Source organism: Polyodon spathula, chromosome 3 (assembly GCF_017654505.1).
Source record: "Polyodon spathula isolate WHYD16114869_AA chromosome 3, ASM1765450v1, whole genome shotgun sequence".
NCBI classification, from domain to species: domain Eukaryota; kingdom Metazoa; phylum Chordata; class Actinopteri; order Acipenseriformes; family Polyodontidae; genus Polyodon; species Polyodon spathula.
The window spans coordinates 35,071,038-35,097,913 of record NC_054536.1 but is presented as its reverse complement, the minus strand read 5'-3'; the positions used below and the strand labels follow the sequence as shown (position 1 = coordinate 35,097,913).

The window sequence follows — 26,876 nt, the reverse complement described above, 5'->3', positions numbered from 1 at the left end:
AGTAGTTGTCAGTGAGGGCGTAGCTTAAAGGTATGAGTCTCCCCTGTCTCGATCTGGGGTTGGACCAGGTGTGTCTGGCCCACATCCTCTGAAGTGGTGGCAAAGCTGGAAAGGTACTCAAATAACAGCTCCAACAGCTGGACCTGGTGCTCTTGGCAAAGCCCCTCACAGTTCTGACACCAAACTGTGGTCAGTGTGGCAACAGTGGGGTCCTCTGCTGGGGCTGGCAAGGCCTTGTTGAGATAGTTCGATCCTGTAGGAGCCGGAAGAAGGCGATAGGGGGAAGGAGGTTGATCCATCAGAGCTTGCCACGGGAGGGCTGAATTCCCCCATTCCAGCGGCTCCATCCCAGTGTTCTCGTTGTTCCAGGGCAGGGGCACCATCCCTTGGGCAAGGGAACCAGAGGTCACAGGCTGTAAGCCTCTACAGCAGTGGGCGGCTGTCTTTTTCAGCTGCAGCTAGGCGGTGTCTGACTCCAGTCGTTAAGCGGACCGGTGAAGGGCTGAGGTCCCCCGGGGATGCCCCGATGATGGTGGTGGTGCAGGCTGAAGCTCCTTGCGACGTTGGGCCTGTTGAGAGGCTGCATTGTCCTTGGCGATGCTGGCACATGACAGGGCTGGACTGGTGCGTGGTGAAGCCTGAGGAAAGGCCGATGTCCCTTGGTGGCAGGCAGGGGATTGCAGGGTCGTTGGTTGAAGCTCATTGCAGCGTTGGGCTCGTCGAGAGGCCGCATGTCCCTGGGACTCTAGTGCATAATGGGGCTGGTGGCCTGGGGTATGGTTGAGCCTGGGGGAGGGCTGGAGTCCCCTGTCTCGCTGTAGCGGGCTGTTGTGCACGAGACCATCTCGATATGGATGGGGACGTGGCAGAAATCCCCTGCAGTGGTCCTCCCTACCACTAAGGTTGGCTTGTACTGTCTGCGGTCCATGGTTTCCGTGGAGAGTGATGCCCCACTATCCTGGCTGCAGTAGGTGGGTCCTCGTGGCGGGTGCTGCAGCTGGGTGCTCCATGAGGAAAGGGACTGTGCTGGGGGCCCTCATTGTCCCATCTATGCGGGCCCCTTGGCATTTCTCTGTGGTTGTTGTTTCATGCTAAGCCACTGTCTGGCATAAATCTGTGGGGGCACGTAACCAGGCGTGCCCCCCCTAGGTGTCGCTACTGACCTCTCCTTTGATTCCCACATCTCATCCATGGTCAAATCTTCCTTCTACCATCTTCAAAACATCTCCAAAGTCTGTCCTTACCTTTCCCTCCCGGCATGTGGAGATACTTTGTCATGCATTTGTCTCCTCTCGACTCAGATACTGCAACTCTCTATATGGTGGTCTCCTGGCTGCTGCCAGGATCCCTACCAAATGTAAAAAACCAAAATCATATCACCTCCCGTCTTGCCCAGCTGCACTGGCTACCTGTAAAGTTCAGGATTATGTTCAAAACTCTCCTGCTCACCTACAATGCCCTTCAACACACAGGTTCTGAGTACCTCCTTAACCTGCTGACTCGCTATGTCACTGCCCGCAAGCTGAGGTCCTTCGACCGTAGCTCGTTTTAAATCAACTCTCAAAACCCGCCTGTTCTCTCTTGCATTCCATGCTCCTTAAACCTGATATCTGTTATTAGTTGCTGCTACTCTTTCACGTATTGTTACTATCATGTATTCTGCATTTTTCACTGTATTTATTGTACTATTTCATACATTCTGCACTTTCCACTGTATTTATTGTACTATTTCATGCATTCTGCACTTTCCACTGTATGGTACTATTTCATATATTATGCACTTTCCACTGTATTTAGTGTACTATTTAATGCATTATGCTAGTATCATGTATTATCCACTGTATATCATGTATTATGCATTTCTTTATTTGAAGTATTATGTTTTTTCTTGTATTTACTGCATCTTGTAAAGCGCTTTGTGATGGTGTTCCACTATGAAAGGCACTATATAAAATATAGATTGATTGTTCTTGTACCTATTATGTATTTGCACTGTATTTGTAACTGCACTTATTCTGTATCTAATACGTTGTTAGCATTGTAAGTTTGCTAAATAAATAATTACTTCCTCAGCATGCTGTATGTGATCTATCTACCCTGCAATCTAAAACTACACACAAAGCCTGGCTTTCTGTCTTAGAAGCATCTACATTCCACTTCCAAATACACATCACTGTTATCAAGTTAATATTTTTGCCCCTCCAAATGAGCTGCCCGGGCTTTAGTTGGTTAAAACCTGTACATTTCAGGAAGAACACAGGGTAGTCCATTTGGAGCCGTCATTTCTGCTTCTCCAAATTAACTTCCTCCTATTGTTTGATTTAAGCAGCTCATTTGGAGGGGTGGCGCTATTTATTAGACTCGTCTGAAAACCTATGCTACAGTAGGTGCATTTGCAGGGGGAGGCTCAGATATCCAGAACATCTAGACTGCCAAGAGTTAATTCTGTGTTAAAATCAACCAATTTTAAAAATAAATAAGTAAATACAGTAGTGTATAGTAAGGAACAAAATGTTTTTAAAAGTTTTAGTAGAAGCTGATTATTTATAACAAAGAAAGAAGTTATCTTTATACTGTAGTTGGAATTGCCTTTTACTCATACCGCTATTTTTATTTATTTATTTGTATTTAAATAGACTTTCTGCTCAGCTTTAAAATGTTTTGGTTGTATAAAAATAAGCGGAACAATATATGAAGGATGCGTAATGATCCATGCAATTATGTATGCATAGTTACAGGGCCGATTTTCCTATTGTCATCATGTCCCAGAAAGAGCACAGCCAGTGGCTGACTCCATATATTGGTAGCTACAGCACGACAAATATCTTACTTAACTGCGTTTAAAAGTTGAACACCCAATACACGTCTGTGAAGCACTCGGAGAGGCGTTCCTAACTGAGGCAATTTCATCAGCCAGCCTGGACTACAATTTGTTTACCTAATAGGGGGCTTCTCATGGTGTGATGATTTTTTTATTTATTTATTTCCTGAGCCACGCTACATTGAACGTTTGTTTTCTTCAAAAAAATCACACATTACGCTGCATTTGAGATTCCTGTACAACGGAACAAAGTTTCTGTAAAATCTCGGTGGGAGAGAAAGTCCAACACGGACTAGACCCCTGTCAACACGACAGCAACGTCTTCAACACGATAGCACATTTCAGGAAGTGGAGGTAAGAAACGAGTGTAGTAGTATATTTGTAATAGTAGTGTAATAGTATATTTTCTATTAGCATATATTTGCGGCAAACCGGAGCCCCACGTAACTGAAATCACGGACATATATAACTTGTAAAATACTTACTGGATGTTCAAATTTAAAGTAAAGTAAGGGAAGTGAAGTCAGAGTACGGTTTGACACTTGAACCTCATGCTTGCTTGTGTGATGCTCGGTAAAGCTAAATTACCGGCATGCTTTAAAGTTTGGGAGTAAACACATCTATACATTTATTTTTTAATATTCAAGTCAAAGATTGAAATCTAAATTATTCATATATTTCTACTGTGATTAGAAGCTTTCGACTAGATTTTTTTTTGTTGTTTTTTTGGTTCCAAGTACTTCATCGGGACACGTGTTTGTACTGTTGTATTATGCTTTTACTTACAGTATGTCCGCCACCCGCTTTTGTTAATTTGTTTTATTAGGTTAGAGGAATAGTTTCTTCGGCCAAATTTGTATTTACTGAAATTGTGTACTGTGATCAAGAACTGAGATTAACCGGACAAACTTGATGGATTGAAAATGACGTTCACCAGCCAGTCTGTCTTTGGGTTAACTATATTATTTTAAACTGACCTTTGCAGATAGTTTCACTGTATTTGGAACTTCAAAATATGTGAGGTTCACCATGTTGTTGTTTTAACAGAGTAATTATTTTTTAACTTGATGTGCAGTAATCCTAATGAGAAGTCGCATCCACGTGGGACTTTTTTTTTTTTTAAACAACAGAACACACTTAGGCCTAATTTTTGCTCTTTTTTGACGTTCCAAATTACACTCAACGAAGAGTCTTACTCTTAGTAACGATCTCGTTGCTCCTATTTTTTCATTTATTTATTTTTTTATTATAAAAGCAAAAACATTGTTTCTGGAAGACAGGTCTCACTGTTTATTTACAATATTATAAGCAACATCAACTAGCCTAGTATAACACAGCCTTGGAATTAGCTAGATCATAATTTTTCTCTAACCTTATTGAAGGAGGTAGTGGTAGTTTTAGGCTGCTTTTCTCTACTATTCATCATATGTTAAAGCCAGCATGTACACTTTCATTACCACCCCCTATTGACCAGTGTAATAGTTTACTGAAGGTTTTTTTTTCCAGAATAAAATTGACAATATTAAACTTCAAATTCTATCTTCTAAAACTGATGCTGCCCTAACTGCTGATCCTACTGTCTTTACTAGGACTGTTTAATTGTTTTGTAGAGGTTACTGCTTTATGAGCTAGTTGTTAAAATAGTTGTTAAACCACCAGTTCTCATGATCCTGTTCCGGCCCCTTTGTTTAAGACTTGTTTCTCAGCATTGTGCCCTTCTGTTACTAGCTTAATTAATGAATCACTGAGATCTGTTGTTGTGCCCTCACTTCTCAAATTGGCTGCTATTACTCCTGTACTGAAAAAAAAAAAAAAATCTAGATACTGAAGCTTTATGTAATTACAGGCCAATTTCAAATGTACTTTTCTTGGCAAACATTTCAGAACAGGTGGTAGCGTATCCACTTCAGTCTCACCTTGTGCTTAATCAACTTGAGTTTCATCTAGTGCTTAGTCAGCTTCTTGAACCTTTCCAGTCCGGTTTTAGATCAGCACATAGCACAGTAGTTAAGGTAGTAAACGACTTGTTGACGGCTGCAGACTTAGTTCACCATCTATTCTTGTTTTGTTGGACCTGAGTGCGGCCTTTGATACTGTTAACCGTGATATTGGTCTTTCCGATACTGTCCCTCAGTGGATTACTTCCTGCTTGATTAATAATAGTAATTTTAAATTGGTTATTGATGGGCGTGAGATTAGTCTGACCTCTGAAGTTACCAACCTAGGCTACTAACCTAGGCTTTTGAGGCTGAACATCTGCAAAATGTCCTCCTTTCATTTACAAAACATTGCTCGCCTAGATCATCTTTATCTGTTCATATTTTATCTTTCTGAAAAATGAGCTATTAAGAGCTGGAAAAGTTTGTTTCATTACCATTAGAACAGGCTTTGTGATGGCATGCTGATATTTCACAGAGCTCAGACACGAGGCTCTCAGGGGGGTTCCTTTAATCTTTGTGTTTGCAGTTCAGTGACACAAAACAGTTTCCGGGCAGAAAGCCACAGTTTAGTTACTTTGTATCAGTAAAACTGACAATCATTCAGCTTGGTCTTCATTTTTTAAATGGCTTTTAAGGAATGTATGCTGTGAACCATGCAACCTTTCTTTATTAAAGCCTCTTTCAGTAATTCTGTATTCCACTTGATAAATGGCAAACTCCAGCAATATCAGGGACATACGTTTCTGAAAGCATATTCAATAAGTTACATTTAACTTTACACTTGATTACACTTTGATTTAACATACATCAAAAACATATAGTAATAACTGCGTTGAAGAGCTAAACCCAATGCCTGAAACAGTTTTAGGTGGCGACTTCATATTTGCAGAGTTATAGAGTCTAACCCCTGCATGCTATATATTGCTGACCATGGCATGAACCTCTTACAGTACCTACATGTAATATGGCTGGCATGCTGAGGTCATGGGACAGTCCTTATTATAATTGTTCATTATTCATGTTCATCAGTTCACCTCTTGTCATGTCCACTATGGTTAAATTTAATTTCAAAACTTTGATATTACCACTGTAATCTACTTACTACATATTTGGAGCCCAGTGTTTTTCGCAATATACAAAATAAAACTAAATAAAACATATAAAATAAAACACAATGCAAATATATAAAACGAAAAATCGTAAAGCAAACGTAGCATTAACGTTTTTAATTGGGAGATTTATACAAAAAATACTTTATCTATAAATACTTGCAATTGTAGTTGTCAAGGCTCCACTGTTACCATTGGCATGGTCTGAAGGGAAACAGAAGCTCTGACTAGCACTTGCGCAGATGTATAATTTGGAGCGGGTTGTTTGGGAAGATCCCTTTGCTAGGCATTAGCCGTTTATTCCTTTTCCTTTTGTGGAAAATATGGCTTGTTTGCTTATATTTTGTATTATAAACCTCAGATGAATAGAACGGGAATGCTGTCTTCTGATTGGTTGCTTTAGAGGGCCTTAATGGCTAGGAAAAGCCCTCAGAATGTCCACACAACTGTCAGAACCACAACAAACCAGTGAAATAATGGCTATAACCGGTCACAAAAATGAGTCCTTTATAAAAAAAAATAAATGACTGGATCCATCTCTATCCAAACGAGAATGGTCTTCACATCTTTCCAATGTCTTAACTCCTGCAATTATTGATGTCCCCCAGCTGTCAGTGTGGAAAAATCACATTAAAAAACCGAAGCCCAGTGCACCGCAGGACATACAGAAAAAAATAAATACAAGTTTACAAATCTTAATGTGATTGCTGTTAACCATAAAGACGGTATATAACAGCAATAATAACCTCCAGGCAGGGCATTTCCTGCCTGTTAATGCCCAAGCCAGGAAATGCCCAGCCTGTTGCTTTAATTAGTATGCTAATTCTTTGTTTTATTTCAAGTGGTGCAAACTTTGTACTTGAGCAAATGCTGTTTTGGTTTTGAGTGAATTTCAATGAATGAATCTGCTTTGCTTAGTGTTTAAATACTGAGAAACCCCTAGCTTGTTGTATACTGGAGCCCTGCTTCAGTGCAATGGGATTGAAATACAATACTATCGTTTATTTTTTAAATGGGAAGACAATTGAATGCCCCACAATAGTATGGCAGTGTAAATATATATTTTTATTTTACTGTATTTTATAGAGGGCATGGGCAATATTTAATGTTAGGCAGTTGATTTAAGAGTGGGAAACCTGTACGTTTCCGTTACTGCCGGTAATGAGAAATTATAGTAAAGAAGTTATTTTTCTTTGCGAGGTCTGTTTGTCAAAAACATGATGTATACTATTATTGATATACATATATTTGATATATTTGAGTTGTTTTATTACTGTGTATCTGTAATTAAAAACAAATTTATGAAATAAAGGAAAAATATAAAATAAACACATATTAAGCCGAGTTGTTACCAAATTGATTAACGAATACAGCAATTAACCAATTAGCACATCAAAATCTAATTAAACATTTGTCAGCAGCGAGGTGGCATTGGTCAGGTGAGACTCGCGTGATTACTGATGACGTAAATTAGCCACCCAGTCTCTGTCAAAAGTTAGGGATGTGTCTATGAGTTTTGGTGAGCCAAAACTTTCAAAAAGATGTTTCAAGGATTTTATGAAAGAAGCAAAACACAACTGGAAACCAGATAACATGAGTAATTAGGTTGATAAGACAATAATTTACACCCAGCAATTCTAACTTTATCTGTGAGTGTACCAGTTGAGGGTGCTGAATATGAAATATGATGTGGGAGCTGCTTACTAAAGATTGCTGTGCACTGAACGTCTGTTACTGTAACCAAAGCATTGTGTGTAGTGACGTCCGTGTGAAATGCAATGCATTTATTTCTCATGGATATTTTGGAGCTCCTCACAACTCTGTGAAACTGCCTTTCATAAAACAGGTCTTAAGACTTTATTTTATGTTTTATAACAATAATAAGTGACATAAATGATATTGAAATACAAAAGCTAAATAGTTACCTTTTGTAGGTATAGTAGGCATGGATAAATGGTGTATTAACCCTTTCACAACCAGGCTTGATAACCCCTCTCCTTTTCTCCCTGCCAGCACCACAAATTAAATAGCAGTTCTGAACTTTTTTCAATAATTTCAGGTTACTCCAGTCTCATGCTTGGCAGCAATTTGCAACTACACTATACTATGTAAGCATTCAGGCTGTGATAGTTTTACAGGTTGCTAAATGCATAATGGTTTCTGATACAGTATGTCAACACATACAAATTATACATGTATTTATCTTTCGCTGTATTATTTGTATGAAGAAAAACTATAAATATCCGCAGCGACTACAAACTCAAAATGACAACTCTAGTGAGAGCTTGCCATAAACTGTGAATTAAACAACACCTATTGTTAAATAATAGATAATGTCATATTAAAAACTGTTATTACACACTAATTGCACATAAAAATAAATTGCACGACAAATGACAAATTATTTCAGTTTATGCCATAACCCATATACACGTAGCCTAAAGTTAACATATTGTTAAATAATAATATGAAAAACTTATTAGTATTACAGCAACGTCTTTTAGATTTTTACCACGTATAATGTAGGCTTTAATAAAGATCCTGACAGCATTTTAAGAGTAAAACAATTTACTTGACACACTGGAAACATCGCAATAACAGTCTGTTCTGAATAAAAGTACACAGAAAGTCGATGGCTTAACCTTGCCTTTTAAGCTCTAAGATTCGCACATGCGTAGAAGGCTCAGGAAGGCTCAAAAAGGCAAAGGCAAACGTGACCCCGGTATTTTACTGTAAAGTTTATAGAACCCAAACAAAAAAAGAATACCTTAGGTACACAGCACTATGTACTGATACACATGTAGGAGTAAATACAGGAGCTGTATGATTGTATTATTTGTTTCTTAAAACAAAACATTTGTGGCTAAACACTGTAATGTGACCTATAAAATCGGTGTTGCATTTCGTGCAGAGGGATCAAAGTGAAACAATGTAGGTAGACCTCATTCTAAACACAGGGCATGAAGTTAAGGTCATGAAGGGCATGGCAATGTTGCCTTCCTTGGGTGTGAAAATTCAGGGGCAGCAAAGCAGTTCTAGGGGGCAAAACATAAATCCAACCCAAGGGCACCAAGGCTTTTTAATACTCCTTCATAAAGCAACAAAAAATAAAAGCAGATGCCTGTTGATGAAGTTTTTATTGAAACAAAGACAGATCCATGTTTCACACAATTTTTCTATTGAAAAAATAAAATGGTAAAAAAAAAAAAAAAAAAAATCAAAATTAAAAAGAACAAAGTTTCATGATGAAAAAATGTTCTTTCCTACTTGTTTCATAATGCAGGGACCTGCTACTTGCAGTGTGTGTGTGTGTGTGTGTGTGTGTGTGTGTGTGTGTGTGTGTGTGTTAAAAACTTGAACAAAACTAATAATTATCTAGCTAATATGTGTTCATTTTTAGCATTGGTATTTTGGGGATATATTACTGAGTTACAAATGCAGCAACGGTCATTGAAATGTCTATACACTAGAAATGTATATACAGTGAAGACATGAAATGAGTTAGAATGTGTTGTACTGTTGCATTTTAAGCTTAGAATCTCTTTAGAATGTGTTGTACTGTTGCATTTTAAGCTTAGAATCTCTTATACCATATATGGTCGTATGAATATGTGATTATGTGTAACGTGGTGTTATATGTGATCAAAACACAGTGGAATTCAAACTGTGCAAGTGGCTCTTAACATATGAAGGTACAGCCAATTTCTGCAGTACTTGTTGTTGTTATTATTGTTATTGTCGGGGATGAATTGTTGTGCACCAGTTTCTTACCTGAACACTCCCACTGCCTCTTTAGACAGCTCTTCTTCCTCATTTTAAATGTTTTTGAGTTTGCATAGGCCTCACAGATGGAAAAATCACACAGTGACCCTGCCAGTGAACATGTGTGATTGAAAATTCCTGGAAATGCAATCGTATTAAACTCTGAAAGTCTAAAGGTCTCCACACAACAGATGTGGTGCAATTTTTTTAATTGGTGACGAGACACATTTGCAGCGACATGAACATACACACCAGAAGCGACACAGAGGCATTGCATCAGGTTTGAAAACGAGTGGTGCATCCAGTAAAAGCGCTTCATGCGGTTGTGCCCCATAGCCTAGAGATCGCAAATTCGAATCCAGGCTATTGTCACTGTCGACCGTGACTGGGAGTTCCTATGGGGTGGTCGAGCACCGCCCATAACTGGCAACAAGCTTCACACTCAGATTTACTAACCTTCGCAACTTATATATCAACCTTAAATTGAGACTCCAACATCTCAAGGTAAACCTATCTTTGAGCGCATTCTTGCAAAGCATTAACATAAGTATATTTGCGTCTTTATTGCAGCGGATTCTCTGATTTCCTTCCTGTAAAAATGCACATCACAGTCATACAGAGCTCGATCAGGCGCCAGCGAATCTGTACTAGTACAGAGTGAGCGAAGCAGGCGTCTGGCGATTCTGCCTCTAGAGCTCATGAACTTTGCAGTTTTGAGCTTGTCGTATAATTGAATAGTAATCAGTGAAGCACAATCTTTCTGCATTTATTTCAAAGTATAAATACTCTGGTAAACAATCACAATACTCCTACTTTGACGTTTTTTGTTTTAATTCCCTTTCATAAATATCATTCTGAAGCATTTTGAAATTGGTAATAGTGTAATCAAAATATGAATTGAGTCAAATACACATTTAAGGTTATAGTCTAGTAATTGAAGACATACCGTTTGAAATGTTGTTGTGTTTGTTTTTTTTTTGCAAGTTGAGTTTGTTCAACATGTGACTTCACTCATGGGTCTCTTCTGAAATTCAGCATGGCAGCTGCACCAACGAAGATGCAGTGTTTAAGTTAAAGACAGTTAAAAAGCACTGCATTCTTCCATGCTAAAAAACTAAGGTACGGCAGTACACTCAGACAGGACTTTATTAATTGCATGTTTAATTATTGTTGTAATATAATTATTGCATTTTCCTGCTTATTTAATTCCAGCAATGAGCCAAGTGATGTCTGTAAACATTGACAGGTTTGAAGAGTCTTCAGGTGCTTTACTTACTATTACAGCAACAAGAGTCTGATTGAAAAAAAAAAAAGCTCTTGGCTTTAATGAAAATAAAATAGAACTATGTGAATGTTTGTTTATTTATTAATTTACTTGTTTTAACTATCAACATTATATTTATGTTTGAATGCCATGTTTAAGTATTAATACGTTGATAAAAAGTGAGGGGAAAAAAGGTATTTGCTATTCCCAAAATTGGAAAATCAGTAGCCCTAAAGATAGTTAGATAAGTGAAGGCAGTGCAGATGTCAGTGTTTTGTACAGTAGTATAAAGCAGATATATACAGGCCACTAATTAAGCATGCAGTCTACTGACAGGCTTCATAAAGGTAAATATACACGTCATAAAAACTCTTATATTTTATGTATATAATCAGAAGATGATTCAGAATCAGGGGCAGCACCACAATAAATGTCTTGTTTAAATTTTAAAGCAAATTGAGGAATATTGTTTCAAAATTGTATAATGCAACCACAATAATATATTAAAAGAGTTAATGCGTGGCTGAAGGTTTCTCGCTGATAGTTTACCCTTTCTCAGTCAAAATGGCAAGTTTCTCAGTTTCTGAAAAGCTTAGAGGGAATGCAGGTAATAGTCCCCACTTCACGTCTTAAAGGGGAACTAATAGAAAACGTGTTAAATAAAGCTTTTGATGCATTTTCAGCCTCTCCTTGAGCAGTATATCGTATAAAAACCATTAAAACAAATTAACGTTGAATGTGTTGGAGCTCTCTTCTGTCGCACTTTGTGTGACCGCTTGTCGTTGACTCGCTCTATAGTCACACATAGTATTCCAATATGTTGGCAGCCTGCATTTCCAGCTGACCCAGAAAGCTGACAAAAAAAAAAAAAAAAAAAAACTGAAATACTGGCCAAATCCTTGACTTTTTAACAAAATTGGTGCAGCGAGACGCATTTGTTATGTGTACAGAGCATTTAGAGAGCCTTGTTATTTTGAGTACAGTTCCCCTTTAAGAATTTAGAGTTGACTGATTTACAGTAACAGTATGTACAGCTCTGTTAATTTGAAGTGGTAGGTTCTTGGCAGATAATATATTTAACAAGTAAAGAATGTGCCCTTCATGCTGTCTCCAGCTGTAGCACCCCTGAGTCCTTTTCATATTCTTCATTTCAGGGTAAGCTTAAAATAGTAAAGTGTACCCCTTCTTTCCTGCCAGTGCACCTGCCAAGATCTGAAGGAACATCTGGCATTTAATGCTTACTTTTATTGATTTTCATAAAATGTTCATGCTTCCAGCATATTTCAATCCACACAATTGCGCACAAAAATAAATACAGTACTATTTTATTAATATGTACGTTGTTAAAATCACAATCCATGCAATATCCGAACAGTCCATGCAATAAATGTCTTCATATAAAATGCCTAAAATAAAACAACAGTCTTTGAAAAAGCACTAATTTAATTAGTCAGTTAGCAGAGTACTAACCGTTGCTTTTTAAAATCAAACACCCAACCTCTTATTTACTGTATTACCATTATCACTGGTTACCCTTTTATTATGCTAAGATTATTTTGGCTTGGGTATCAGATACAAACACAGTACATTAAGTCAATAGGTATCACGAACCAGAAGAAAAGTTTCAACTGCAAATTCCAAATTGTTGCTTTAGAAGTAAAAGATACAAACAAACCAAAAGGGGGTTTAATCAGAATCCTTTGTTAAAATAAATATGATAGTTCTGATACAAGGTAAGAAATGGATTTTAAAACCTAGTACTTCTTTTAAGGGCTGTTACTGAAAGGACACAGAAACTACTGCTTTGGATAGGGGCTTTTTAATTGAGTCCTGGCATTGAAAATCTGTTAATGTATTTGAACACTGCTACGCTGTAAATGTCAGTGGCAATGTTTCATTCAAAATGATCCAATTTAAGGTTAAACTTTATATAACATGCTACTTGTTAGTCATACAGTGTGTTCAAGCAGAAAATCTATTGAGGCCTAGCTGAGCACTCTATTCACACGGAGTAAACTGCACACTGCAGAAATGATGGTGCACACCACTTACAACTTGTATTTAATGATTTACCTTTAAGTACATTTTACATTAACCAAAGCATGCCCAGTTGATTTTAAATTTGTCTCAGTGCCAAAGGAACCTATTTTTATATATTGTGTTTACTGACCAAGGTTAGAGTAAGTGGGGGGGTTCTGAAAAATGTAGCGTTTTACATCCCATGTGTTGCTACAACTGTTTAAATAATGTACCTGTAATTTGTCTTTTTCATTGTTAACATCCTGACAACTTTTTACACTTATAACTTTAAAGTCTGTTTCAAATCTGTTTTCAAAATCTTCGCCTAGTGCACTGGGGTTTGAGATCTACCCTCTAAATCACTGCAGGAAGAGCAATTTAAAAAAAATAATAAAATAAATAAATAAATAAATAAAAAACCTAACAAGGAGTGCTCCTCCTTTCCTGTTCTGTACCACATCATGGATGGTTATTGCTGTGTTACCTGTTTGAGAATGTGGGCAATAATCCTTACAGTATCAGTGAACTAGGGCTGCCATTTTGAAAAGCGCTTTGAAACAGACTTTAAAGTTTTGTAAGCATAAAAATTGCAACAAGTAAAACTGCAGCGATGCTACAAAATTAACAAGACGTAACTCAGCTGTCATGTGGTTCCAAGATTTTTTTTTTTTTTTTCATCCAGAAACATGTAAGTGATCTAGTCTGCTAGAAACGCAATCAGTCCTTATTGTTAAAGGCACAGTAGCATCTGCAAGACGGGTGGATCGGGTTTTTTGAGCCGGGCAGTGACAGCCACTTTGCCAGGTGACCTGTCCAACTGAATAGGCCTGGCGAGTACCCTGAGTCTCATGTGCAGTAGTTTTTGTTTTTGGTACAGCCTTTTATTGGTAGAGCAAGCTTAGTATTTGAAAATGAACTATAGATCACCTGGTGCGAAATTTTAAAGTGTGTAGCTGTAAATAAATAACTCTCAAAAAAAAAAAAAAAAAAAAAAACCTTCTAATAGTTTATAAAACACTGACAAATTTTTCATTCAATTTTAATTTCATACCGAGTTGATATCCTGTTACTGTATGTGTGTTCTCTGTTTATCTATTATGCATATAGTCAGCACTACACGTTCGACTATGTAAAATTGACATCAGTGACAGTTAAGAGTGACTCATATCTGATTGTTTTATTTTGACCCGTTCCAACCCTTGTCTGTTTTTCAAGGAACACAGAGTTGCAATGTCAAAAATGCATAGCTGAAAGGACTGTGTTTTAAAAATAAGTAGACTTACATTTAGATGTACTGTAGTTGGTTTTGTTGGTACAGTACTATATTTTCAACAGGAGTGTTTTAATTTGGAACGTTGATTCTAAAAATGTCACTTGCCAAGACAACCGGACACGTGGATTGTAATACAGTACATATTTAAATCTGGTATGTATTGTAGCAGTATGTAAAGCTCCCCATTAACAAACCCAACAGCAAAATTAAATCAAAATGTTACCCATGCACAGAACTGCGTACAACGTAAAAGGCAATTTTGCAAAAGATTTTTAAAAAACAAGAGTTTCCAGAATTGTCAGTATTCAAAATTGCAGAATGTAGTGCTCAATAAGGCCCTAATGTCACAGTTCACTTTCAATTGAAAATGCACAAAAGCAACTCAAGATCACAGATTAAAATAAAAACAAATGTCACAGTGTCTAAAACTAATGATTAACTGTTTCACATTACAGTAGCTGGTTTCATTTGCATTGCTGTTGCTGCACTATGTAACTAGGATTTACCTAATGTTCAGGTAAGAAATGGGCGCACAACAATTCGTCCCTGACAATAATAATATTGTGAACTTACATCAGGTAATGTAGAAACTGGTTGTGCTTTCCTATGTTAAGAGCCGTTAGCACAGTTTGCATTCCATTGTGTTTGGATCATTGGCAGAGGGTTTTCAGGCCATTTCTTTAGCAGCTGCAATTTAGTATCTTTTTGATGCTTCTCTGTCTGTTATTTCACATACACGTGAATACCCTTCAAATAATGCAGACATATATTTAAATTTCCATCTTTAATTTACAACTTAGTAAAAAACACGTCACGTATACCACATCACATATAATCACATATTCTATGATCATATGTGATATAAGGAGATCTGATGCTATGCTTAAAATTGCAATACTTTAAAATGCAATGGTGCAATACACATTTTAACTAATTTAATGTCTTCAGTGTATATAAATTGTTAATTTTATATAGACATTTCAGTGACCTTGCTATTTTGTAATTCTGTTATCCTCCTACCCCCACACACATACACTAGGTAGGTAATTATTAGTTTTGCTTAAATTCTTACACCAAAAAAACCCTCAAAAAACTGGGAAGTTGAAGTAGCTATGGCATGGTTCAAGTAGCAGCTTCCTCTGTTATGAAACGTGGAGATAACAGAGCAATGAACGAAACACAGTCTTGAAGTGCATTGATTTCTGTTTTCATTTATTTTTGTGTAACAGATTCTCACTACCTTACGTAGTTTTACTTTTTAACTAGTAAAACTTGTGCTTTCACAAAAGGGGTTAGAATGTGTGTCTTTAAAAACAGCATGCCTTGTTTTTCCTGTATCGAGTGTCCAACAATGCACCATGACAAGAAAACTGTAAACCCTTTGCAACTGCAAATGTCAAGAACTGTGAAACTGCATAACATCACTGATATGTAAACATCTAGCATTATACGCATCCAGCTATTCATACTTTGATGCAGAGCACTCTACACTGCCTGATGAATTTCTATTTCAAGGTTGTTTTTTTTTCCAGCGTTGCGTGTCTCCACTCTTTCAACAGTTTCCTTCCTGTCATTAACCAACTACAGAAACTGCTTCTTTCAGTGACCTGCTTTGCAGCCAGACCCCAAAGGAGGAATGACCTAAGAAGTGAAATGGTAACAGACGACCTGACAATAAGGCATACAAACTGAGAGCTTTCTTTAACCTAGGTGGTTAACATTTGTATTAAAAGTGAGCACATATGTGTGATTTTAAAACTACACACGTGAGATCTACATACTGTAGTGTAGATGACAAACATTTCTGCAATCTTTCCATTAGCTATAACCCCTTTATCCACAGGCTATCCTTGGGTGAACTCATTTTTTAGTACAGTTTAAATACTGTACACAAGTGTTAAATGAAGGTACAGGATAACCCAATAATTTAACCGAAGAAGCAAAAATACTGGAGGCACGGCAATTATGAAGCATTGGTGCCAAATCCAATTAAATTAGATGTCTTTTAACCACCAGGAATACAGATTTAGGGCCAGAACAAATCAAACCCAGATCGCCCTTGAGAAAGAGTGTTTATGTGATAATATCGCTAGTTTCCATATCGCATTTTTTTTATCCCGAAACCAAAACTAGCCATTTCCAATCCGCGAAAAAGGCAGAGGGAAGATTTGCAAGAGTAGGAGGGACCGCCGAAAGCAACATGAAAACAGCTGTTGACCAATCCCCAGCTGCTAGTTGTGACATTTTGAACAGGCAGAAACAAGGCGGTAACATGCGAAAAGGCAGGCGAATAAAAATAAATAAATAAAAATCTGTGTAGTACTACTGTTTCATTTGAATATCAGTGAATGCTAATACATACAACTATACTAGTAGTAGTAATAATAAAAATATGTTTATCAATAATAATAATAATAATAATAATAATAATAATAATAATAATAATAATAAACACTTTGCAATTACCCTGTTTCCACGACATCAGCAGCATCATGCTGCATTGTTCTGTCTCTGTTATGAAAGTGTGCCACATTGTTTACATGATTTTTGTAAACATCCATTACCATGCAATGCCAGCATCCTCATACCCGACTGGCACTGTATTGCCCAGAGTTCTGTTGTGCACAAGACTGTATAGTAGGCTAAAACTGCACAAGAATGAAGATTTAAAAAAAAAAAAAAAACGGGTAAATAAATGCTGGTTAAATAAATAAATAAATAATAAATAATAATAAAAGTAACACTGTCACCAGGATCAGTACCTGTACATATTATACAATAAGAAGTGCTGTCTATCCAGTGCCGTGGGGGAAAAAACAAACAAGTTGTTTGCAGTCGTGTAGTTGTATTTTATTAGGCTTCCGTAGGCTTGTATGTATTAAAGAGATAATACGTATTGCTTTATTAAACATTAACTCTAACTGTGGCAAAAAAAAAAAAAAAGAGTAGACTAAAGAAGAAAACGGTCTTGTGCATGTTTTGTTTTAAGGGTGCGACAAACACTGCATATATTATGATGATAGGAATAATACATAATATTTGAAACTGTGTAGGAACAATTCAATAATTAATGTTTATCTGGTTTGATTAGTTCTCTCATTAATAATATTTAATCAACGTGTTTCCAAGATCAAGGATTTACTATGAACACACATACATGTGCAGACACAAAGGATGTCTAATCACCAGTAGTATTTTATTAAGTACACAAAGTTAGAAAGTAAATCTCTTAGTCTCTAAGCACAAAGCACTATTCAAAAACTCTCACTGCACTCATGCTGGCTAGCAGGCAATTGAAATATGACACCGCCTGTCTCCTCATATACAAGAAGCACTCGAGCAAGCTGTGAGGTAGCTCGCACACACACTCACACACACACACACACACACGCCCACATACAACTACAGCCTCAAACTGTTCAGTGAGATTTTGCTTGGAATTTTTCTTGTGTTTTATTACAGCAAATGCTTTTGCTTCCTTGTTCACTAAGTGCTAACTTTGATCTGGTCCGGCCCTTACTTTCCCTAAAAATAAATTAAATTCTAAATCCTTTAGGTTTGCACCTTACAGGCAGCAGGGGATAATGGTGTTCTAGTCTGCTTATTAAAGTGAATCTGGGACTAGGAGTCTAGTCAGAGGATTAACATATCTTGCAGTCATGCTGTGAAGCTTGTGTCACTTTAGTAGTCCTTTTACTTACTGTGCTAATGAGGAGCTCGAGCCTCTTGCTGTGTCTGTCTCGTCTTTGGCATCATGCGCTACAGTCAGTCGGGGTGTTTTAGAACTGTCCTGCTGAGTAGCACTGGAGTCCAGTGAAAGTGCTCTGTTCCTGTTCAGTACTTTTTGACTGTAGCCTCCTATTTCAAACAGTTCAAATGTTTGTCTCTGCGGGAATGTTGTTCCTATTTTCCTCTGAGTTTGAAATCCCACTTACACCGACAAAAGAGTCTGTTGTAAGAGAAGAAAGTAGTGAGGACTGTTTTAGACATGAAAGTGGCATTAGAAAAATTCATGTAAACAACAATGGGATGTGAACCAGGAACAGAGAGTAAAGTTATTGATAGTTTTGCCAAACCTAAAACAGATGCAGACCTAAATGTCGTTGCCAACGATCGGTTTTCGAGAAGTACTTAAGTGAGCAATGGTTAAAGCCAGGAACGAAATGCAAAAGCTGAGTGTAAATCTAACGTCTGTGTAGTTTGATTAGAGGTTTACAAATTGATGATGAAATTGCTTTTGTTCCTGAAAAAAAAGTAGTTATTGCTGTTCAAACGAGGACTGAAAAACTATATCTCCCAGAATGCCATTGCTATCCAAGAACATTGATTGACTGGCAATGTTAAACTAATACACCTGTTCGTAAGTTAACAAGCCAGGCAGGTATAAAAAGGACAGGCTTCAAAGATGTAACTGTTTGTGCCAAGGTAAGGAACTGTGTATAAACTTGAATGTGGTGTCTGTTAAAACAAAGTATATTAAATATGTTATTTGTGAGTAATATATTTAAAGTTAGTAAACTGGATTAGCTTCTGACTAAAGTTAGGGATCCTGTTAAGTTTAATTAGCGCTCTAAAACATGAGCTAGGATGTGTTTTTGTTTTGTATTGTTTGTTAAAAGAAGCCATATTCCCACTAGAAAAGGGACAGTGCTGAACAAATAAACATACATGTACTGTCCTGTTTAAACCCATCCTTTGCTGTCAACAATGCTTTATGCACCAAAGACAGTGTTAGGAACCCAGAACTGTGTTCAGATTTATACTGTAAATAAAGAAGCTTTGTCACTAATTTGTAATTATGAAAAAAATGTTAATGTATAATTGTATTACCGTACTAGCAAACAATATCAAGTGCTAAGGTGGAATCGCAAGCCCTTTTCTAAGTGTTACTTACAATTTTTAAAAGCCCATTGAGTTGCTGTAGATTATATAAAGTTTACTATTGGCACGTTTCTCAGTTGTGATTGACAAACGCAAAATGCTTAACAGGTACCAATTAAACTTTTAAAGGAAAGTAGAAAACGGACGCCCTAGCTATAATTAACTATAATTGTTGCGTAATAAAATGGTATTCGCTTTTCTGTTGAGTTGTTCTGACAGCTTTCTGTGGCTTCGTAGCACAAACTGGATTTGGGAATCAACAATTTATTTGCCCCAAACTACCCTTCTCCTTTTCAAAGCCACACAGCCACTTTTAATATGAAGATTTGTGGAATTGATCAGTCAAAAGATTAAAGGGTGACGTAACAGAAGTGCTTTAAGTATAAAACAGTTACAGGAAACAGTTTGTTCTAATTTGCAGTGCCAGTCCCTTTATTGTTGGATAACACTGCCTGATTGTTACTATTTTACTAATTGCAGAAACCTTTTTCTTCTTTGTCTCTTTCAGATTCCTGAGTACGAAGTCCTGACTTGAAGATTTGTATTTGCTTACTACTGTAACAGCTTGACTTTAGATGAAACAAGACATGGCGGATAATTCTGACAAAATCTCCAATAATTCCGTCCGACTCAAGAAGGAGATATCCTTGCTGCACGGCGTCTGCCTCATCGTAGGAAACATGATTGGCTCTGGGATTTTTGTTTCACCAAAAGGAGTTCTATTATACACTGGGTCCTACGGACTTTCTCTGGTCATATGGGCAGTAGGAGGGGTATTTTCAGTGTTCGGTGCTCTTTGTTATGCAGAACTTGGTACCACAATTAGGAAATCTGGAGCCAGCTACGCCTACATCCTGGAGTCCTTTGGTGGCTTCTTGGCGTTTCTTAGGCTGTGGACCTCCTTGCTGATTGTGGAGCCTGCATGCCAGGCTGTTATTGCATTGACGTTCTCAAACTACCTGGTCCAGCCTTTTTACCCTACCTGCCATCCACCTTATATTGCTGTCCGCCTCATAGCTGCCCTTATCATATGTAAGTGATAATCATTCTTTTGTTGAGAATCTTTTCATTTTGCATTAGAGTCATTGTAGATATCTACATAATTAGATTGACTAAATCTTTTAAGCATGTTGCTGTAACATGTTTCTTTCAAAACTGTATGTTTGAGAGCTATGTAGCTAAATGTCTGGCGTTATTGTAAACGGAACAAAACTCAACTGTAGAAGAATGGAATCTCTGCGGTGTAGGTATTGAAAATTGCAGTTAACATAGTCACTGAATTCCAAAGCACAGATATTGCCTACAGAAAGTGTTTAAAACAGCAACCAATCACAACGATTCTTACATCATGTTATGGTTAGTGTTTAGAAGCTATGCTTGCTACTTTAATTCCTGTGTGTAGTGTAAAGTGAGTTATATAACTGTTATTTCACTGCCAATCACTCAATCCATTTGTCTTGTACATTTATTTTGTCCTGAGAAAATGTGAAGCCTATCATTACAGTAGCATAATACTAAATCACATGACCCGTGTTCAGCCAGCATGCTGCTTAAAAGTGCAAACACCAGCCTGAAGCTAAGAGTGCACTGCTTTTACACATATATCTAAAATCTTTGATTCTAAAAGTTTTAAGCAGTGAATCGAATACAGTCACTATAAATCAAACGTCTACAATCCTGGTCCTGTCCCTCCTGGTTTTTGACCCAACTGTACTTTAAAGTACTTCATTGGACCAGTTAAGCATCTAATATGCACTTAATTGGTTCAATTTAGGGTACAACTGGGACAAAAAGCAGGAGGGACATCGGCCCTCCAGGACCCCTGCTGTAAATGATAGCAGAGCTCAAGTGTTGCAGTACTTGTTGTTTTTGCTGTTGCCTTACAGCAGACATTTAAGTCCTTTACCCTTGAAACTCACGGTTTTCCACAGTTGAGAGTCTCGCATCTGTGTAGTAGATTCGAGCGAATACATAGAAATACTTTTGACATCAATGAGAATTTTTAATTATTAAAGTTGAAAAATCTAATGTTATTTATAATGCAACTTTCTGTGGTTATAAAGAAAAAAAGGGATGCCATATGGCAAGAAATAGCAGAACAATTAGAAATTGATGGTATGTCTAGCTCTCTTTATTTCACCATAGTTTTAGTTAGTGATGGGGAGCGCCACACACTGGTTTCCTATTTCCGTAAAATGACACTTCTTTGTTTTAATAATGTTGTCCAATCATGCACACAATAACTGAGCAGATTTTATTAAAACTGAAAATCAATAAAAGTATATTCTATTAAACTAAATTTCTCAGTATTTACAAATAAATATGTGTAAATCTATTCTTTTTTGAATAATTTACATGTTATACCAGGTCACCTATAAACATTCACTGTTAAATTTCATTTTTTAGTGTGTGGTGTACTCATACTGTTTCTTTGTTTTTGTTTATTTTATTTTATCTCCACAAAAGGAAACAGTATTTTCATTTTATAACTTTATGACTTTTTTATGTACTCATGCTACATTCATGTTGCTTGTGTTGCTCCTCGAGTTTGCTCTCTCGCTTGTGTCGTTCGCATCTGGTGTGCATAGCCCTAGGGGGATGGTTTTTTGTTGTTTGAACTGCATGGGACAAAAAATATGTCACCCATGTTCAAAAATCGCAGACCGTCACCAGCAACCCCCACCCACCGAAATTCAAACTGCAGTCCCCTTTGTGTAGCGTACATACACTGTTGCCCTGTACATCATGGTCACGTGATATCTGTTTAGGAACACTTGCTCCATTTGTTATCGGAAGGTTGACCCTTTTCTCCTGTCACAGGGTCAAACTATATATTTCGCTCCTCCACTTTTTTCATTTATTATATATGTGTTATACCTTGTTGTGTTTGGCATCGGTTTGTCTTTTAAAGTTTAAAATAAAATATAAAAATGGAAAAGTATTCAGAGCATGGGACACATATAAACAGTCACAATACATTCTCACTACACAAACACCCAAGGTCTACACCGTCCCTCACGCCAGCTAACAAAAAACAGTTGTGAACCTGGCAGGTGGTCAGAGAGGACAACACAAAATATTAATACTTAAATATAGTATGTGTAAGCATATATTTTGTATTTATTACTTGTACAAATATCTGAAGGAACAGAGTAACATCATTATTAAAAAATAACAAATGTTTGGTTTTAAAATGGGAAAAATTAGGTTAATGTTGCCGGGGGGCCATGAACAAGTTTGTGTTCAATTCTCACCAAAATCTTTTTCTTTTTTTTTTACTGGGATTAAACAATAGTAAATATGTCAAAGTAGCTTTTCAAAATCACATAAGCCTGATTTGTACTTTTATTTTGTAACTTAGTTGTTCTTTGCTGGTGTTAATGTTCAGCATTTCATATCAAAACATGTGTGCTTACTAATCATTTAAACTCACATTCTTTTAATAATAAACATGTAGGTATATTATATCCCTGAATGACTGAAATGCAGAAATATATATGCTGTTTGATAAAAAGGGCGACTCAATATTTACCAATGTAGCTCATGATATACTAAAATCTCTTGGATTTCAGCATATCATCAACTCCATTGGACTAGAATAGGTAAATTTCACATACTCTTTATTTTATTTATTTATTTTGGTGCCTGTGACAGGACGGCTGAGGTTGGTGACGTCAGGCGAGAAACAGGAACTGAAAACACACAGTACTATGGTGCAAAGCACACTGCGGCGCTATTTTTATTTTTAAACAGGCAAAATAAAAAGGTTGTACAAAACAAATCTCACACACAAACTGACATTACAAGTACAGTGCTGGCGCTTCTAGCACCCGTAGCATTTGTTTACTTTCTGTTTCCTTCCTTTCTCGCTCTCTCATTCCTCTGAACAACCACCACGAACAGGAGAAGCTGCAGGCTGTTATCCCCGTGACCTTACCAAATAATAAACACTCAGACAATAATTAAATTAACGGCAGCAGCCACATTCTCACGAGCTGTCTGGCTGATACGAGCTGCTACCATCACATCTGCCAGACCCCATTTGAACCACACAACAACTAAGCAAAAGTATTGTATTTTTAAATAAACAAAAAGGGCTTTTCACCATCATATATTAAATACATAATTCATAACTTACATTCTCCCGTCCCCAGTAAATACCAGCAATACATATACAGTGCCTATAGAGACTACACCCCCTTTAAAAATGTTCAAATTTTTTTGCCTTATAGCCTGGAATTAAAATGCATTAAAATAGTTTTTTTTTTTTTTTTTTTTTTTTCATTTATCTACACATCCTACCCCACAACTTCCAAGTGAAAAAAATATTCTAGAAATTTGTAGATAATTAACTGAAATAGCTTGGTTGGATAAGTGCCCACCCTACTTGCAATAGAATCTAAATTAGCTCAGGTGTAACCAATCGCCTTCAAATTCACACACCAAGTTAAGTGGCCTCCACCTGGGTTAAATTGTAGTGATTCACATGATTTCAGGATAAATTCAGCAGTTTCTGTAGGTTCCCTCTGCTGGTTAGTGCATTTTAAAGCAAAGGCTCAAAGATGAGTACCAAGGCACTTTTAAAAGAACTCAAGTGCGAGTAGGGTGGGCACATATCGGGATGGGCATAAAAAAATATTGAAGGCCTTGAATATCCTTTGGAGCACAGTGAAGATGATTATTAAGAATTGGAAGGTGATTGGCACCACCAAGACCCTGCCTAGATTAGGCCATCCCTCCACACTGGATGACCGAGCAAGAAGGAGACTGATCAGAGAGGCTACCAAGAGGCCAATGGCAACTTTGCAAGAGCTACAGGCATTTATGACCAAGGCTGGTCAAAGTGTGCGTGTGACAACAATATCCCAAGCACTCCACAAATCTGGCCTGTATGGTAGGGTGGCAAGAAGGAAGTCATTACTCAGGAAAGCCAGCCTTGAATCCTGTTTTGAAGTATGCAAAAAAAAAAAAAGAGATTCTGTAGCCATGTGGCAAAACATTTTTTGGTCTGATGAAACAAAAATGGAACTTTTTGGCCTAAATGCAAAGCATTATGTTTGGCGCAAACCCAACACAGCGCAGCACCCAAAGAACACCGTCCCTACTGTGAAGCATGGTGGTGACAGCATCATGTTATGGGGATGTTTCTCATCGGCAGGGACTGGGGCACTTGTCAGGATAGAAGGGAAAATGAATGGAGCAAGTCAGAGAAGTCCTTGAGGAAAACTTGCTGCCCTCTACAAGAAAGCTGAAACTGGGACAGAAGTTCACCTTTCAGCATGACAACGACCCAAAGCACACAGCCAAAGCTACACTGGAGTAGCTAAGGAACAAAAAGGCAAATGTCCTTGAGTGGCCCAGTCAGAGCCCTGACCTAAATCCAATTGAAAATTTGTGGCATGAATTGAAGATTGCTGTCCATCAACGCTTCCTAAGGAACTTGACAGAGCTTTTGTAAAGAAGAATGGTGAAACATTGCCAAATCTAGATGTGCAAAGTTGGTAGAGACCTATCCCAACAGACTCACAGCTGTAATTGCTGCCAAAGGTGCTTCCACCAAGTATTAACTCAGGGTGGGTGGAGACTTATCTAATTATGATCTCTCAGTTTTATATTTTTAATATATAATTTTTTTCTCAATAAAAACTTTTTTCCCCTTAGCAGTGTGGAGTGTGGTCTGTAGATAAGTGGAAAAAATCCTCATTTAAATACATAAAACTGACACAACAAAATGTGAAAAAATTTCAAGGGGGTGTAGACTTTCTATAGGCACTGTATCTTTTTAAATAATAATACAGTACATTCAAACAGCAGGGCTTTGCCCTGCTCCCAGGTTTATATGTACAGGGTTTTTCTACCACCTTATTATAGTGCCTAATGTCTTGGTGCGGGTAGTGGGAGTGTGGCCAAAGTCACAGCTGTTCTTTTTTTAACGTATGAGCAGTGTAAGATTGATCTACGCTTTCAAGACAACCTGTTAGCATTGCTATGTGAGGGCTGGCAATTAGTGTTTTAACAAATTAGCACTAAGCCTTGCCATTTGAGGGCAGGTGCTTATTGTTTCAACCTATCAGTACCATCATTGCACTGCTATAGCGAGCATTTACTTTCCGAAAGTCTTGTAGCAGCTGGTTTCGCTGTGAATCCAATCCACAGCTGCAATCTTTAACCAAGGGGTCATGATTGACGGCATATAAGGGGACGTAGCGAGGTGATCTGTTCCTTTGTTATGGTTAACGTTAAACCGAAAGGAGACCCGTATTGTAATTGTGAGTGTTTTGTCGTGTCTAAAAAAAGGCTAACACCAAACACCAAACATTACACTTGTGTGAAGAGCACTATAGCACTCACTTCGGACTTATGATCGTGTTTATGTTACGTGTGGGTGTTTAAATAACGGGACTATTATTTCGAGGTCAACCCGTGGATTAAAACTAAGCAATACTCAAACCATTATGTATTGTTTGTTATCATTATTGTTTACTGTTTTGCCATCAGACTTTGGATTATAAAAGTAAACCTCCATTTCACCAGTAGGTTGTTGTCTGTCATTGTCTTGAGCACTGCATCACCTCCCTCGAGGGCAATAATTTTCTGATATGTGACAAATGCAGAATGAAATACAGTATTTAGCAAACAGGCCTCCAAGATAGATCTTCTGTTTGCATAAGGAATAAACTACCCCAACGTGTGCGTAATAATAAACCTGTAATCATATCGAGGGCTTCTGGTGGCAAGATAAATGACAAGATCGAAGGTGGAAGATCCGTGCCACCAGAAGCCCGAGATACAATTACAGGCTTTTTATTGCACACTTAAGGGTGATTTATTTGTGGGATATTTGTTAAAGTATAACTGAAAAAGTAGTGCCATATCCCTTAGCTTATTTTTTTTTTAATGCATTTGTTTTGTCATTAAACTTTTATTTTGTTTTTGTGAATTCTGTTTGGTTACTGAGGTAAATTCAGTTGGTGTACTGGTATATGATGAATTTTCCTGTTTTCACCGTTTTTTTCCAGGTATGCTTTTAGTAAATGTATTTCTTGAGGCAGCATTTTCCTGATTTTCAATGAACATGATCAGTAATATAGTAATCTGGTTGTCATTTTTGTTAAACTGCCAGTTTGCATGCTGTACGTGTCAACATTAGTAGTGAGAGTCTAGATCTATTCCGTTTGTTTGCTGTGCTCTGCTGTGTTTAAATGTCAAGCTTCTTGTTGAGTGTAATTAGCAGGAAAATGGGAAGAGGAATAGGGGGCGAGAGATAAGCTTCCATATCCCTGTTATTGTTAGGGTCTCTTTTCTGCAGTGCTGTTTCCAGCCTTCTCATGTTTTCATAACAACAGTTTAAAAGGATCAGTGATGCCTGAGCTAAACCCTGGCTGAAATATCACGAGGAAGTGGACAAGTTATTAATCTTGTTGTATGACTGTGTTAACAATTAACAATACACATATATTGTAAAGAGAGTTTATTGTCTCTAAAACTGGGTATTGATGTGGGGGTGGGGTCTGTCCTATATATTGGACCCCCTCATAAACAGTATAGGAATAAGGTAATGCTAACATGAGCCTAATTATATTCCTGTGTTAAAAATCCATATAATTCAAGCATTCTTTTTGTAAACTTTCCACAGGTCTCTTGACGTTTGTGAACTGTATGAAAGTGAAGTGGGGTGCAATGCTGCAGGTGGCTTCAACATTTGCCAAAGTAGTTGCCCTGATCATTATCATCATTGCTGGCTTAGTGAAGCTGGGTCAAGGTAAATTTCAACTGCATTTTGTAATCACAGAGGTTAGTGTAATGA

At 37.4% G+C, this 26,876-nt stretch overlaps 1 protein-coding gene across 2 annotated transcripts in view; it reads left to right on the top strand.

The window, feature by feature from the left end:
- The first annotated feature begins 2,594 nt into the window (after positions 1-2,594).
- si:dkeyp-120h9.1 (uncharacterized protein LOC566469 homolog) overlaps positions 2,595-26,876 on the top strand; it is a 43,068-nt gene continuing 18,786 nt past the window's right edge. The window contains exons 1-3 of one of the 2 annotated variants that reach the window (XM_041245138.1): positions 2,595-3,175; positions 19,578-20,101; positions 26,706-26,831. In XM_041245138.1, coding sequence (XP_041101072.1) covers positions 19,645-20,101; positions 26,706-26,831 — 583 coding nt within the window. In that variant the 5' untranslated portion in view covers positions 2,595-3,175; positions 19,578-19,644. Of the gene's footprint in view, positions 3,176-15,484; positions 15,845-19,577; positions 20,102-26,705; positions 26,832-26,876 lie in introns of those variants that run through there. The other variant, XM_041245139.1, reaches the window with a different exon arrangement.